A 15,822-nucleotide genomic window follows, 5' to 3' on the forward strand; every position below is an offset into this window, starting at 1 on the left:
CAGACTCGTTTCAGAGTTCCAGAAATTTAGTTCCAGCTGTAGACATCACATCTTAATCACATAAATAGAAACTACTTACTGCAGGTTTTTCTTATTTAAAACATTTAAATGCCTAGTAGTAAAAGCAACAAGAGTAAGCATAGCCAACACTGTGAGGACACGATTAGGTAGCCTGGCACAGCATCATGAATTTTGTATCAACACCACACTTGGAGCAATAAGTTTATGTATATATAGGTACCTTCCCTGTTTATGTGTATATATGGGTACCTTCCCCAAAACACACCCTGCTCCTCCCTCCCATTTTATGCCCATACAGTAACAAAACCATACCTGGATCTTTTCGCCCTGGTTTTTCAAAGCGTCTGTCTCCCCTAGAAAGGCAGAATAGAAGTTTCAAATAAGGTTTTGCAATTACTCCACTCATTTAAGGTATGGCTTTTTAACTTGGTAGGGGGCTTTTTTAAAAACAGAGCTTGAGAGACAGTACTTTCAAAAGGTCCAAGTGACAAGTGAAATTTTCAGGAACACCAATACACACATGGCCTTTAGCAACTAGGTATGTTTTGAAATGTGACCCAAAGCACTGTCAACGTCAACTCAACTAACAATGTTGAGACTATAACTGAAGCAAATCCTTTAGCAATCCATATTTTCACTCATCACTTCCACTGCAACTGTCATCATTTATATTCCCTTAAAGCAGTTCCTTCTTCCCAGGAACACAGCAGTCTTGCAAAAGTCTCTTTTACTTGTTCCTGAGTTTCTAAAAACATTACTGTGTTGACTCCATCTTAGAAATTGAGACGCTCCACTCACAGATACACCTTAATCCCCTTTCCTAAAGTGTTTTTATGAAGTCAAAAGGCACAAACAGAAGCTGAGAAGATGTATATAAAAAACTTTAAGAGCTAGAGCTCTGTTACCTTTCCTCCCAACTCTGTGATCTGTGCATTTCCCTGCCCCCTCCTCGACCAAATCCACCCTCCACTTCATCAAAACTTCTTTGGTAGAAACCGCTTTCTCCTCGGCCTCTGCCTGAAAAGACAAAAACCACAAGTGTTTGTATAAATAATAATAGAAGTTGAAAGAATCAGGTAGGTTTCCCTTTCGTGGCGTCTCTGAACTCATCTTAGTCTTAAACCCCAGAGAAGTGATCTGAGGCAAAGGGGAAAAAGGAACAAAGACTGAAGAGTCTCATGTAAAAATTCTTATCAAGAAGCACAAGATCAGACAGAACAGGCAAACAATTCTGAAATAAATACTATGCAGAAAAACAGAACACAGATACTCACCCAACACAAACTACTAAACAAAGATGCATTGCTCACACAACATCCACACAGTATGTGTGCACTTGATACTCAAAAATCAGATTACTTTAAACAGCGGAATCCAGTATAATGTTACTGCACTGCACATGTATTCACCATCACCGCTATCAAGGTTAACAAAGGAGAAGGAAGCTTCACCACGATTAAGTTCTAGTGATGCCCAGCTGAAATCTCCCCCAGGAGCAGTGGGGAAAAGGAAGCATCACAAGATCAATATACGCAGGACAGCATGAAGAGCTCCAATAGTTACAGAATAAAAAGTTATCCTCACTTTGTCAGGAAATGATTCTCCATAGATGACTATCGAATATCAAGCTTCAAGCCAAAAAGTTACAGATGTATCATCAAGTAAAGCATCTTGAAGCAAATCTTCAGTGCCTGGGTACATGTGGGGTGTTTGGTTAAAAATGAAACAAAACAAAAACAAAGACAAAAAAAAAACCCAAAACAGAAAAAAAAAACAAAACCAAACCACCCACATCCCCAGACCTTCAAGAGAGCTTCCAACGCTGGTTAGATTAATTGCTGGGCTGAAGCTTCCAGATCTACAACTGCTTCACAAAGTACTACAGCAGAAGCAACTGGATGTTTTTATCAGCTAATTTCCCATTTCAAGGATCTCATGGAAAGAAGATGAACAAGTGAAACACATCAATCAGCTGGTTATCAGGATAATGCCTTGCCTACATACATATTCAGTCTCTATACCAAGAACCTAAAAAGCACCTGACATAGGGAATTCTTGGCAGTGAGACTCACAAATCTCAATCCGTTCATATTTCTCTCTTTATGGCTTCGAGAAAATAAACACCTCAAAGGATGAGGTGCAAACCTGGCCACAGAACCAGAGAAATTAGACAGAATGACTATATGAAACAGGAAATAAACACCTTGGGAATGGACTCCATTATCTGTAGTCTTCTGATGAGAGCAGTGATAAGAAACCTCTACATCTAAAAAACTGAAGACCCCTGGAATTGTACTGTATTTCAGTGTCCTATGAAAAAAGGCCCTACAAATGGAAATTATCAAAGCAGTTACAACTTCTCCACTATTCTATACTAGATCTATTGGGGGGGGAGGGGGAGGAAGAAAGGAAGAAAGAGTTGCTTCCAAGGTAGAGAAAAAGAAAAGTGATCCCCATATAATCCAGTAAGGCTCTTCAAATACACACTGATTCTGTATCAGGCAGTACAGGTTGCAGGGTGCACAAGAAAGCCACAAAGCTAATTGTACAATCTCTCCTGCTTCAGAAACAGGATTTAAAAGTCCTTTTTTTGACAAAACTATCACGTTCCTAGGACCAGCAAAGCAGTTTGCTGGGAGACCTCCTTGTCACAGACAGGCAGATCTCTTTGCCACAGAGTTTTGGAGATGCTAAAGTTCAGATGGAAACTGGACAAATTCATAGAAGATGAATAACACAGATTTACTAAAAAGAGAAACCACATCTAGGTTCAGAAATACATTTCAGCTGCACGTGTCTGGAAGCTGAGCATCTATGTGGAGCTTCTTCACCTTTGTATTTTTACACAGTCCTTATTGTCTTGCCAAGGTGTTGTGTTTCAACTGTTGCTCAACAGGCAATCGACTTAAACAAGCCCTTTCCTGATTCACCATAGCTGTTCTTATACAAACTCAGATGGAGATAGAGGAGGAAAGCTCACTTCCTTCCTCTCACAGGAGGTAATAAAGCAACAGCAGTTCACAAGAGGAAGCCACAGGCAGGCAGAATCAAAACAAAGGTACCGATTCTTCTCATGTCCCTGAGGTAGTGGAGGTGGAAAGTTGCATACACTCTTCCAACACAAAAAAAAAAAAAATTGTCCTTTCCTGGTTTTTACAGTGAGTGACAGCAGCATCTGTAGTGCTCCCCTCGCAGTACAAGTAAGCATGAATGCATCCCGATTACCGATAGCAGACACACAACAAGCAGAGCCAGATGGGAAATTCCATCAGCAAATAAAGCAAGTGTCCTGTAGAAGGTAAAGATCAGAATCAGAGTTATTTCAACAGCAGCATAGCTTATGGCAGCTTTAAAAGCATGTGAAAGCCTGAGAAACCTCCCTCCACTTACCATGAATGTCACAGTTCATCAGTATTCCAGTTATGCTTAGCCACTAAAGTGGCCTGAGTTAAAAGATAACCTTGCAAAAGGCTTAAACAAATGATCCCAGCAACTCAGTTTAAGGCTGTGGGGCCACAGTAGTAAACTCCAAGCTGTTCTGATACCACTTAGTACCAGACAAGACCTATTTAAGCCACCTTTGCCCTGGTTGTGTTGTCACCCTCCTCCAATGTATTCTACAAGGCACACCATACAGGTACACTAACAATATGTGCCCATTCAACAGTAACCAGAAGAAGTACAGGTGCAACTCCAGAAGAAACTGAGTAGACCACTGCATGAGAAGCATACTGCATTAAAACAGGGCATACCAAACTATAGAAGTAAAATACCTAGTAAGGAATACCATGGTGTAGAGTTATTCAGACACTATTGCATGGAAGAGTCTGACCTGAAAGTGCACATTAGGACACAGCTAATACTGATTAAAAAATATAGGAAAAATGCTTGCAGAGAGGATATAACTGCATGTATAAGCATACTGTTTGCTGCACTTCTTGGCTTTTTTTTTTTTTTGGCTAATACATCTAGAATGACATCCTTATTCTAAATAGAATGCCACTTCCATGAAAGTGCTTACCACATGAGGAGCAGACTTTGTAAGTGTAGATGTTGCACAAAGTATTGAATGCAAAGTCAACAGATGACAATGAACCCTTCCATTTAAGAACAGAATGGAGCAGCTGTGTATTTCAGTAATTCCTTAAAAGCCTCAGAAAGAAGACCTCAACCCAATGGATATTTTAATAATAACAGCCAAAAGAGTCTAACCTGAAAATCAGACAGGTCTGAATTTAAGTAAACAATATGAGACACAAGCAAAAGGGCAAAAAGCTGCACACACTGCCATTCTTACAGTCAAAAAACAACCACCCACACACAAAACACACCACAATATAACAAGCAAATTCTTGAAATTACAGCATGACTGGAGTTTAGGATCTATGGTCACTGCCATAATACTGCGTGGGAACAGAAGGAAAACTGCAGTTCAGCTGCTGCTGAGTACATACGAGAACCTTCCACTTGACACTATTTTACACACTCTCCAACAGCAGTAAAGACAGATTACAAAGGGGAGAGAGGGTGGAAGAGAAGAAGAGCTCTAATGAGAAGCAAAGTACCCTTCATAAGGGTCTTAAGCAAAGAGAAGAACAGCTACAAAACAGGGTGCCTGTAAGCTTACAGCCCATTCCAGGGACTATTTAAATCTCTCCTCATCTGAGGCTCTTATTCATGAATGTTGACATTCCAGTCCCACCAGCACAAAGCACAGGGCTTAACTGCACACCACAGGGAGCTCCCAGGAAAACAAGTCAATTAGAAAAAAGGTCACGTGCACGTACTTGGTTTCTTTAGAGAATGGAACCAAATAAACAGGTTTGGATTTACGTCTCCAGGAAAGACACACACAGTACTAGTGACAGCAGTTGCACGCTACAAACGGTTTTGAACATTATCTCCAAGTTGTATTTCAGCACACAATCATAAGAAATTTAAACAAAACCCAAATCAACTTTCACACTGTGACCATTTTCACATCACCTAAACTAACCACTGTCAGCAAGACTTGGGCAAACACCGAGAAAACATTTACTGAGCATTATGTTGGAATTTTAAATACAGGTAAGTCACATTTAAGTGTTCTAATAATAACTTTCTTTTACCAGCAGTTCACCCATTCTTCCCTTTGCTTATCTGACTCAATAGATTCCCTCTAACACGCCCAAATGCTGGAACACAGTTCTGTGATTTGTGCCTCAGTAAGGGAACTTAATTAACAAATCTAATCGTACATGCAAATTCTTGCCTCAAGTTACTGTTGTGCAAGTCACTTCCAGACTATAATCTTGTTCTGGTAAAGCTGAAACCTGCATTTGATCAGTGGCAGCTTTGTTGCATACAATGTAAAGTTCATGAAAAATACCAGATAAACTTTTGAACCCCGGCAATTTTGCAAGGCAATAAAGAAAGATGTTTTCCAACTGTTAGGTGAAGCATTTCATTTAGTGAACAAACTCCAAAGAAATTCCAAGTCCTTTTCACTGTAACCTGAAAAACCAGAGCTGCATTTAAAGTTTGCTACTTACAAACAACATGCTAGTTTTGTAAATTAGAGGTCAACAGTCCTGCACTAAGCTTTTCATAAATATTAGAAACAAAGCCCATAATTACAAGAACATCATGTGTATAATTATGAAAAGAAAAAGAAAAAAAAAAGCAGGATTTTTGTCCTGGCAGAAGCCCTCGTTTGTTTGCTGAGAGAAAGAAACTTTGGGAAGACTCATCATGCCTAAAGCCCAAGACTAACTGCTTATGAAAAGGGGAAAGTGGAAGAAATAAGCAGCAACCAGGATCAATGAATGAAGGAAAGCTCGGTAATTTACTGAAGTTTACTGGATAAATGTGTCCTTCTCACCTTAGCAGATAAGGATGACAGAGAAGCCTAAGAAGCAGAGCATCTAATGATGTATACAAAGTAAAAGATCAAATTAGGATGCAAAAAAGTGAAAGAGATGAATTATGCAACAAAGTTCTTCAGCTAATACTTCTTAACCCATCTTAAAAATAAAGTATGAAAACCAGGAAGATAGGCAGTAGAAATCCTCATATTTACTGCCTATATTTCAAGTTCTGTCCACTAAAGCATAATGAATCAAACTCCACTGCCAAACAAAATTTCCATGTATACAAATAGATTTAATAGTAAAATTACCAAATTAGAAGCCATATTCTGCCACATTTAACCCTATGACCTCATTGAAACTAGTGGAGGCAATTATAAAACAACCCACTGCTCACTGTATAAGGATGCCATCCACTATAATGATACAGCAAAAAAAAAACCAAAATTTGACAAAAGAAAGAAAAATAAAGGGTTTGACAAATCAGAAATGGTCAAGGTATCTTGATACTGAAACTAGAGAGCACACTAGTGGTCATATGATCTCAAATCAGCATGTTTTAAGTAGCATTCATTTCATTTGCCTTAATGCATCTAACATGCTACTACATGCATTCCTACAAAAGTGAAACATGGACAGTAGCAATGCAATATGCACATCAAATACACTGCAAAAAAGCATCAGCTTTCAAATGTACAACAGAAATATAACCAAGGTATAGACAAGTAGAGTGCCACACTACATGTATATACATGCATACACTTTTTTTCCATTCTCCCGCTCCTTTTTATTAAACCCTGAGCATTTGGGCAAAGACAATGACAAATAACAAAAGGGAAGACAGCAAAATAGAGGGATAGCCTCAAGAAAGCTTAAATACATATGCTTCAGCTGTAAAGCAACCACAAGAGGACACATGACAATCTAGAAAAAACTGAAAGACTTAAGATAAGAAGAAAGCAGGACTGAGGAATAAGAACAGAACTGAGAGAACAAATTAAGCCAGACTACAATTTTGGTCAGGTATTTGGAAGTGATTTTTGAAGCTGCTATTGAAAATATCACCACTTAACATTTAGAATTAAATTAGAAAGGATCCTAAGAGAAACCTCACCTACGCACCTGGAAAGACAGATGTCTCATGATTAATTACTCCTGATATTTCCAAATTATTAGCTTTGTATTCTAAAAGTAATCTATTATACATAAACCCCCCCCCAAAACAGTGTTAACAGCAGTAAGCACATTGACAGCTAACTGCTAAGATAAATTCTAGGTTTAATAATTTGTTTGAATCCGGTTATATGGCTTGAGGACATATTTCTCAATTCATCTGCAAATGTTTGAAGTGATCCAGCATGAGATATCAACTATAATAATGCACTAAAATTGGCAAGACTCAAATTTCTCCCAAATCTGATTACATCTTTCCATTATCCTTCTCCTGTTAACATCTTGGGATGTTAATAAGTAAAAATGACTTTTCAGAACACCACCTGAACACCACCTACTATAATCTCAATGCTTTTAAATAAATTTGTAGATTCTTCTCCCCTTTCCCTATAAATTGTTTTGTTTTTTTTTTAATGACGGCATTTTACCAACTCTGAACCAAATTCCTATTCCACCTCAAGACTACCTTTCCCTTTTGCTTTCCACACCTATCAACGTGACAAAGGCACATAACATAGGTACAGACATGTACTAAGGTGTGCAGAACAATCACTAAACACAATATTCATTCTCTACTACCACCTTATTGGAAAGGCTTCAAAGCTTTAAGGAAAAGGAAACCTAGCCTGAGAAGCTCCACTGAACATCTTTCAGAATCTTTAGCCTGGATCACCTGCAGACATTGCAGCACATCCCACGAACAACGGCTCACCTCGACCTCTAGAGGAACTTCGACCTCGAGGAGCCCCTACCACAGTTCCTCCTCCACGTCCCGTCAACCGCAGGACAGCAGCACTGTTTACAGACATCGAGAAATTTCTCTGCCAAGAAGAAAGAGCCAAGGTGAGATTCTGTTGTAAAAAAGCAAAACCAGAAATGCTTACCATTATTCTGATTTTGGTTTCCTTATGTTTGTTACAAATTCTCTATAATTGACAAGGAAAAGGATTCCTGGGAGACGTGAACAACTGAAACAGTCTATAGAAGGATCTTGGTCAATATCAGTGGTTTAAGTTACTTACCTGAAATTTCCGTGTTCTAAAGGAAGCAAGTGAGCACCTACTCCTTTACAAGATGTGATAAAAATATTGATAGCTTTAAAAACACTTTGTTGCAAAAAGGGATCGGCACTTGCCTATACCTGACACCATTAATTAACACCAATTCTAAACATACTTCTTAAGCAAAGCAGAAACCTGTAAAAAGCAATAGAACTTGATTAAAATTATATTTACCAATCTTCTTTGCAGAAATAAGTCCTTTCTTTAAATATATCATAGAAGTAACATACTTTGGGGAAAATTAAATGTTAAATATGACTTCTGAAATTTAAGTGATACTAATTCTAATAAGACAAAAAATACCACAATAAGTTCAACTTAATTTTAATCTGAAATTATTGCTAAACAAAAACCTGTTTTGAAAAAGAATGAATAATTATAATGAACTCTGGCCCCACTCTCCAAGTACAAGCATTTGGAAAATTGGGCCAAAGAATTCAGGAGTTCAGGTTAATATTCATAAACATTAACAAGCAAACCTAAATTCACATGTTGCTTCAGAATGCAAGTTTTAAATAATCTGAATGCAAAGGACTCCAAACAGCTAGTTTTTTTACCTACATGAATTTAAAATAAAATTATTTTTGCTTACATGAACTCATATGAATTACTATGACTTTGAAAGTCTTCAAGGAACAATGAGACAAGCAATTACATACTATTTAAAATCTAAACGGCTAACATCAAAGCCAACAGACATTTGAAGGAGTTTTAAGCCATTTCAGAAACAAGCCTAACTGCTTGGTATGTTCTTGTTACAAAGTAGATCTTCAAGAGATAACTCATAACTTAAGTAGACTTAAGGGGGTATAAAAACCCAGTCATGCAAGGCAACACAGTAAGGTCAACCTCTAGTCAATCTCATTCTATCTTCCTAGATGGCTCTTAAAGGTTTAAAGCAACACAGCAAGTCAAAAAGAATCTCCTCCCTCCTTTCCTGATGTTGATACCTCAGATTTTTTTTTTTGTGAAGCAGTGAAATACTTTACTACAGAAACAAGTTAAAGCTGCTGATGAGATTCACAGTCTTGTAGAAGAGACCGCTCAGTTTTGATGCGTTATTTTTCCAGTAAGAACAAAATAGGAATCTCGCTTTTAATTTGCTTGCCTAAACTCTGAAAAAATTCTTCCTCACTTCTGTAGAGCTTCCTGTGATGAGGATGTGATCACTGCAATGCATATAGTGATAATAATCTACATGGTAAGATCACAGTAAATAGCAAAAAAGCAAAGTCAAAAAAGTAAAACACTCCCTATAACTGATTAGTGTATTACTTTAGTGTCCATCCCTGACAATGCACAACAAACAGCAGAGCTGGCCCAACACAGAGGCTCACTTAATTCTTCAGCAGCAGCTGAAATGGAAGAGATCCTCAGAAACAGCCATCAGAAATATAACCAATGAGGACACAAAAATTCTCCATTATATTCAGCAAGAGACTGACACTCTCATAGTCCACAAGCAGCTAAGACAACTGAACGGTTTCCTTATGCAAATAGGAATATGGGGGCAACAGGGAAAGGCAAGGGAACACATGCTGCATTATTGCCAGTGGTCAGGAGTAGAAACCTCTGTTAAAGCTATCTTCAAAAGACAGTTCCCTGAAAACAGATCTTAAAAATCTATGATGTCATATAACAAAACTTACCACAAGGTGAACCAGTTGAGGTCTAAGTTAGTTCAGCATCCTTATGACCAGGAAAGCGACAAAAAGGATAAAAAGGACCAGCAGTCCCATGTCCTAAACTCTAGAGGACTGAACAATTATCATTCACCTCTAGCTAACGCATCTTTAAATCAGCTCGAGACAAGTTCTTCCTAGACATACAACACATACAACAATAATGCTATCAAGCCAGTAACTCCCAGGTTGCAAGCCACAATTGCTCTGAATCCAAGCCTAGAGTAAGCCCAACAGGTTCAGCTTCAACTGAACACTTCCCCAAAGTACATGTGTTCTGATCAGCCTGTCCTCTACAGGACCCTCAGATTCTCCATCCCTCAAGTTCAGAGAGGATAATACTACCTTCAGCATGCACAGAGGAGTCACAATGATGTTGTAAACTCTTATAAACCTTAGGTGAAAGAAGTTGCCTGCACCATGACTAGCAGCAAAGCCAGTAATATTCACCTCAAGATCACTTCTGAACGTGATTCGTGATGACCATTTCTTACATCATGGGGAACAAACATCAGGAATTTCTGTTAGCTTAAATAAGGCTGTTCCTTTATTATCTCAAATGAATTATGAAGAGGGAGAAAGGCCTTCAGACAAGAAAAAAAAACAGGTTGTTCACATCCTCTGGGTCTCCAGAAAGCATTAAAGGGAAGACTTTATTAAGAAGTATTCTGAAGTGTTAAAAACATGACAGACCAGAGAGCAACTGCAAAACCACACATTCTGACAGCCATAAAGGTAAGAGTCATAGACATTTATCCAGAGGGGGGCAGGTTTTCAGTACTAGAATCAAATTTAGAGCAAGACCTTTCCAACTACTTAGATCAATCATCCTTGAAATGGACTCTTTGTGGACTACCTGTTATCACACTTAACCTATTCATCACTTAATTATATACCTATAGAGACCACACAAGGAAATAATCAAGTAACTGCTTACACACATAGTAGTTAAGATTACTGCACCTCCCTAAGCGAGGTTAACAGTCAAAAACCCTCAACACTTCTCCAAAGACCATGAAATCGGAGTTACAGAATTTCTATTACAAACATGCAGAGAAGGTGGTCAAAAAACTGTAGAAAAAGTCTCACTGATCTGAAAATGCTGCATACTTTAAAAAACAGGACTACTTCCCAGACGATGACCCTGGATTTAACAAGTTGACTGTCTGCCATCAAGAGAACATTGTATGAAAAATATTTGTTCAAATTTAAGATAATAATTGAGCATGAATAGAATTTAAACCTCACACTAACACAGCATGCTTTCCTTTCGTAATTTCGTTCCCTGAAATCTGCTAATCTCAAACTTTGTTTTTAATGGAGGCTTACTAACACTAATGACAATGTAAAGCTTTTATTTTTTGAAAAAGGGACACCAACCTGTTCTTCTTCTGTAAAAGGTACGAGTGCCAGTGGTGGCAGGGGCTCCTCTTGTAAAATAGGAAGAAACTCCTTATCGAGAAGGTCTGAAGGTATCTGTATGAAAGGAAAACAGCACGCACATATACCCAAGTACTTCCATTTCAGGGATGACGCCACACACTGATTGATAAAAGCCATCTCCATCTAGCCAGTACACCAGTACTTCCAAAAACATTTACTGGGGGTGGGTATAACTTCACTGCAAATTTATGCCCCCCCGAAAATATAATTCTTAGAGACAAAACATCCAAAGCATCCACAATCCACAACTGTAATACATAAAGTATCAAGATTATACATAGAGTTCAAACTTCCACACCACTGCAGGTCAAAACTGAACCAAGTGAAATTTTGTCTGGTAAATTTAAAAAGTATTGCTTTAACTTCTTAGCCAGATTTTTATTTGTACTTTTATTATGTATTAACCATGCTACCACATATAACACAGAGGCTCTGTTTGATTTAAAGTCAGTATTTCCAATTTATGACCAACAAGGACAATAAAACAATCACAAAGAAAAAAAAAAGTGGAACTATAGGTATGGATTTATTAACTAGAGAACACTGGTGATTTAAATAAAAGTAAATTTTAATGCTAGTTTTTAACCAGTCCATCAGATGGCAGCCCCATCAGCAGATGTGACTGTGAACATGTGGACAAGAAGCTGCAAATCACAGCCAAGTGAGCTCTAGTAATGCCAATACAGATTTGTTTCAAAAAATACGTAGCTCACAATACTAGAGATAAAGACTTCTACCAGTTTTAACTGAAGCAAAGAAACCTAGAGTTTGGTGAATTTCTTTTCATTTAGGTGTACTCTAGCAGAAGGCTTTCTGCTTTCATTCAGAGTGCCTTTAATCAGAGATGCAACTTTGCCTAATCTTCAGCCAGCAAAGACTGCAGATGATTCAGTGAAAAAAGGATTAGGGTACAAGATACACCTTAGAAAACCATCACATCTAGACTAGACATAGTGACTATTGACTAGAAACAGTGTCAGGAGTCCTTTTAGTCTCAGTAACTAGAATTACTCAACAACATGGAAGCACATTCATATTGAAAGCAGGACATACTCATTTAATAATAACATCCTTCTGGCAAACACAGAAAATACTCTTTTGGACCACTCATAACCATCAGAGAGCTTCCTGTAACACAGGGTATTAACAGGTTGCTCCGAATCAGCTGTGGAGGTCTTATCATCATCTGATATAACACACATAAATTGTAAAAAATGACTTCTGGCAGGCTGACTTATTGAAGCATAACATCAATGATTAAATCACAGCTTCTCAAAGCAGAACAGGATAATTCTGCCCATTAAAACATGGCTTTAAGCTGTAACACATTTAACTTTAAAAAAAATCTTAGACATTCAACATCCTTGAACCTGTGTACAAGCAATGAAGAGCTCCCAGCACTATATGAAAATGTCAGCACAGTCATGGTAGGGTAAAAAAAAAAAAGAGGTAAGTGTGCACATCTACATGCAAAGCTAAAGGCACAACCTGACATAATTTCTTGCAGTCTCTCCCTGACTCAAGGGTAAGGCTCTGAGAGGAATTCAGACTTCCAAGTCACTTTATGCCTGCTGCAACAATAAACCAACCTGTCACCATATACAGAATAACCTAGGGTTTAGAAATGCAGAATATATGAATCATTTGCCTGAAACACCCTCTGAAACATGACTTTTGTACCACTAAGAACCTTTGTTTGAAATTAAACCAGAAGGAAGTTCCTGACTTTCTATACTGCTCTTCTGTGTTACATGTGTTAGACGGTATTTGTGTCCTTTAGACCCAGAGAAGTGGGCTGCTTACATGTTGAAGTGAACTGCCTTAGGTCAAGACAAATGGGCAGTTCTTGCCTTTTTCAGATGAATCTGCTAATATGATTTATTGCCTTTCAAGCTGAACCAAATAACTATTTCACACTGTATTAAAAAAAAAACCCTACTGAGGCAAGCAAATCTTCACAGCTGCAAGGAGACTTTAACCCTCAGTCATCTGTGGCAGTGGGACTAAATATGGCAATCAGGTTGTTTTGTTCTCAGGGATACAGAAAGTTGCTGCTAAAGTAGCAAAAAGAATCAAACATGAGTGGGAACAAATAAGCACCCACACACAAAAAAAAACAAACACCACAATCAGAACTCCTCTGATCTTTGCCAAGGGATACCCGATTTCTTTGTCCATAAGCACAAAATACAAATAACTGCTCATAATCACAAGACTGTCATTAGGCATTCACACATCAGACCCTTTTCCTCTTCCTGCTCACCTTATTATCCTTTAGAAAAAGTGCCAACATTTCTTCTCTCCCATAGCGATAGTCTGCTAGTTTGTACTTTGGCAAAGCCGGAGACAGAGGAGGGGATGTCACGCTCCCACCACTAGACAAAGCTCGCAGCCTAAAATAAAGCAGAAAAGCAATGACTACTGAATTAAGAAGAACATGTTCTCACCCATGTTATCATCCCTCTGCACATTTACAGATTTGACAAATGAAATAAATACAGCACTGAAAGCAGAGATATTAACAGTCTAACTTCAAAACTCTAACACCTGGTGCTTCAACAAGAAGAATAAAAGAGCTTCCCTCACTTTTCCCACAGCCAGGAGAGAGGAGGGAAAGGAAAACAAAAACAAAACCAACCACACATTCCCATGCGCACGTCAAGGAATTGCTCATCCCCTGGCTAACTCTTATGTTGACTGTATAACAAACCAGCTGCACACCTAAAGCCTTGACTAAGCTATTTACACTGCACAAATTTCAGTTATAAATCTTCCACAGATATTAAGGACAACAGCTTCCTTTTGACAAGAAAAATTCTTACCCCACCAGGGACAGTGTAGCTAGCACTGACCTATGAAAAAGTTTATTCAGATGTTCCATAAAGTCTAACAAACAGCTTAGTACAGTAAATTTTGCAATAAGGTTGCCTCTCATGTCTCTGGAATCCTACTGTACTCCACATTCCTCTTCCAGAACTTAAAATTAATGGCATTTTTCAGAGCATGCATACATCATTTAGCTTAGTGTCTCAATAAAAAAAGACAGACAAAATACAGCCACACTTCACTTCAGAGACGTTCAAAGAAGTAACGTATCTTACGGCAATAGATAAATACGCTATTAAGTTTGGTTCCCCCCCACACAGATAAGCAACTTGACTTCCTGCAGTTAACATCTTCTAGTTCTATGATATGATTCTCACTTTACATGTGGATTAGTCTCATTCTATATAATCCTTTCCTCAGCTACCCAAACCCCCTGTATTTTGAAGCTTTGAGCTATGTTTTACAAAAGGATGCGTGTCAAGAAACAAAACCCAGACCGTTTCCCTACATTCTCCTTGATGTTCATCTCAGACAAGGAAAACAATGAAGATACTCCTCAATAATCACAAAACCTTTCAAAAGAAAGGTTCTCTAAGATAAAACACTGATTCCGAGGCTACCTTTCACCTAATTATCAAAAGATGCTTTGATTTATTTTTTCCTTTCTGTTTAAAGAACAATAATTTGCAAGTCAAACGTTTGTCTTATTTTTTAGTTTGGTGCCACCCAGTGGCAGCTTCTTCGCCTACCACTTTCAAACAAAAACTAACTGGGGAAGCATTACTCAATCGATTTGACATCTCAGTGCTATGTATGTTCAGCTCCAATCCCGATGAGACGTGACTCTCAATTTCACTATTAAGTGATAAAGCAGTAAACATGACAGACACGAATATACTGCAACCCAAAATAATAACTATAAATTACAGAATCTTGTTATTCCTGTAAAAATCTAGTAACTCACTTTAGTATATACTTTCATACACAATCTAACTTATTCTTTAAACTAAGTGGAGACTAAAGCCCCCTCACTATGACGCAGCAATCAAGTTACTGTTAAGATACGTGTCTTTTTTAGAGTTACCTTCCCCCTTCTTTTTATTAATGTAACTTGGGCTTCCATCCATCAATGAATCTAATCCTGTCCGTCTCCTACACTGAAGAGCACTCCAGCATAAGATATCTGCCTGGTGGGTGTATTTATAGAGAGTGATAAAGTCATTCTTTAACCTTCTTTCAATCTAACAAAATAGACTGAGCTCTCTCATTGTTTCCCAGGCCACAAATCATGTCTTGCTTCTTTGTTACTCTCCAATTTTTGTACATTGTATACACAAATATGTCAGCAACAATGACTATGTTACTCTGGTAATAATTTTACCACATGCTCTGCAGCAATTCTATATTCCTATAACCACTCCACACTCCCGTTTACACATGTAAGGATCACATCACTCTTCAGAAACCACACCATTCAGAACTCTTATAATTGCAGCCACCAACACTTTAACACGAAACTGGAACAAATACTGAACAATAACCACATCTGTGCAATTACTGTTTATCAAAAGTCAGAACAACACATGTCAGACAAGCTGGAAAGCTAACAGCTGACACAAGATCATGCCTCATGGATCATAAACATCGTTCCTCCCTCAGATACTTGGTGGCCATGTGAATGTTATGCGTTCCTCCCTCAGATACTTGGTGGCCATGTGAATGTTATGCATTCACCGTAACATGAAACCCAACTAATTTCATACACAATGC

General features: G+C 38.1%; 1 protein-coding gene across 18 annotated transcripts in view; it reads right to left on the reverse strand.

The window, feature by feature from the left end:
* Positions 1-15,822, reverse strand: part of GIGYF2 (GRB10 interacting GYF protein 2) — a 75,578-nt gene that overhangs the window by 46,869 nt on the left and 12,887 nt on the right. For 11 of the 18 annotated variants that reach the window (XM_057429247.1, XM_057429252.1, XM_057429246.1 and 8 more), the window contains 5 exons: positions 13,490-13,619; positions 11,164-11,259; positions 7,753-7,891; positions 927-1,038; positions 334-374 (listed from right to left, as the gene is read on the reverse strand). In XM_057429247.1, coding sequence (XP_057285230.1) covers positions 334-374; positions 927-1,038; positions 7,753-7,891; positions 11,164-11,259; positions 13,490-13,619 — 518 coding nt within the window. The remainder of the gene's footprint in view (positions 1-333; positions 375-926; positions 1,039-7,752; positions 7,892-11,163; positions 11,260-13,489; positions 13,620-15,822) is intronic. The other 7 variants (XM_057429254.1, XM_057429250.1, XM_057429259.1 and 4 more) reach the window with 3 other exon arrangements.

Source organism: Pezoporus wallicus, unplaced genomic scaffold (assembly GCF_028554395.1).
Source record: "Pezoporus wallicus isolate ANWC-B61680 ecotype Strahan unplaced genomic scaffold, APGP_CSIRO_Pwel_v1 contig_593, whole genome shotgun sequence".
In the NCBI taxonomy this organism is placed as follows: domain Eukaryota; kingdom Metazoa; phylum Chordata; class Aves; order Psittaciformes; family Psittacidae; genus Pezoporus; species Pezoporus wallicus.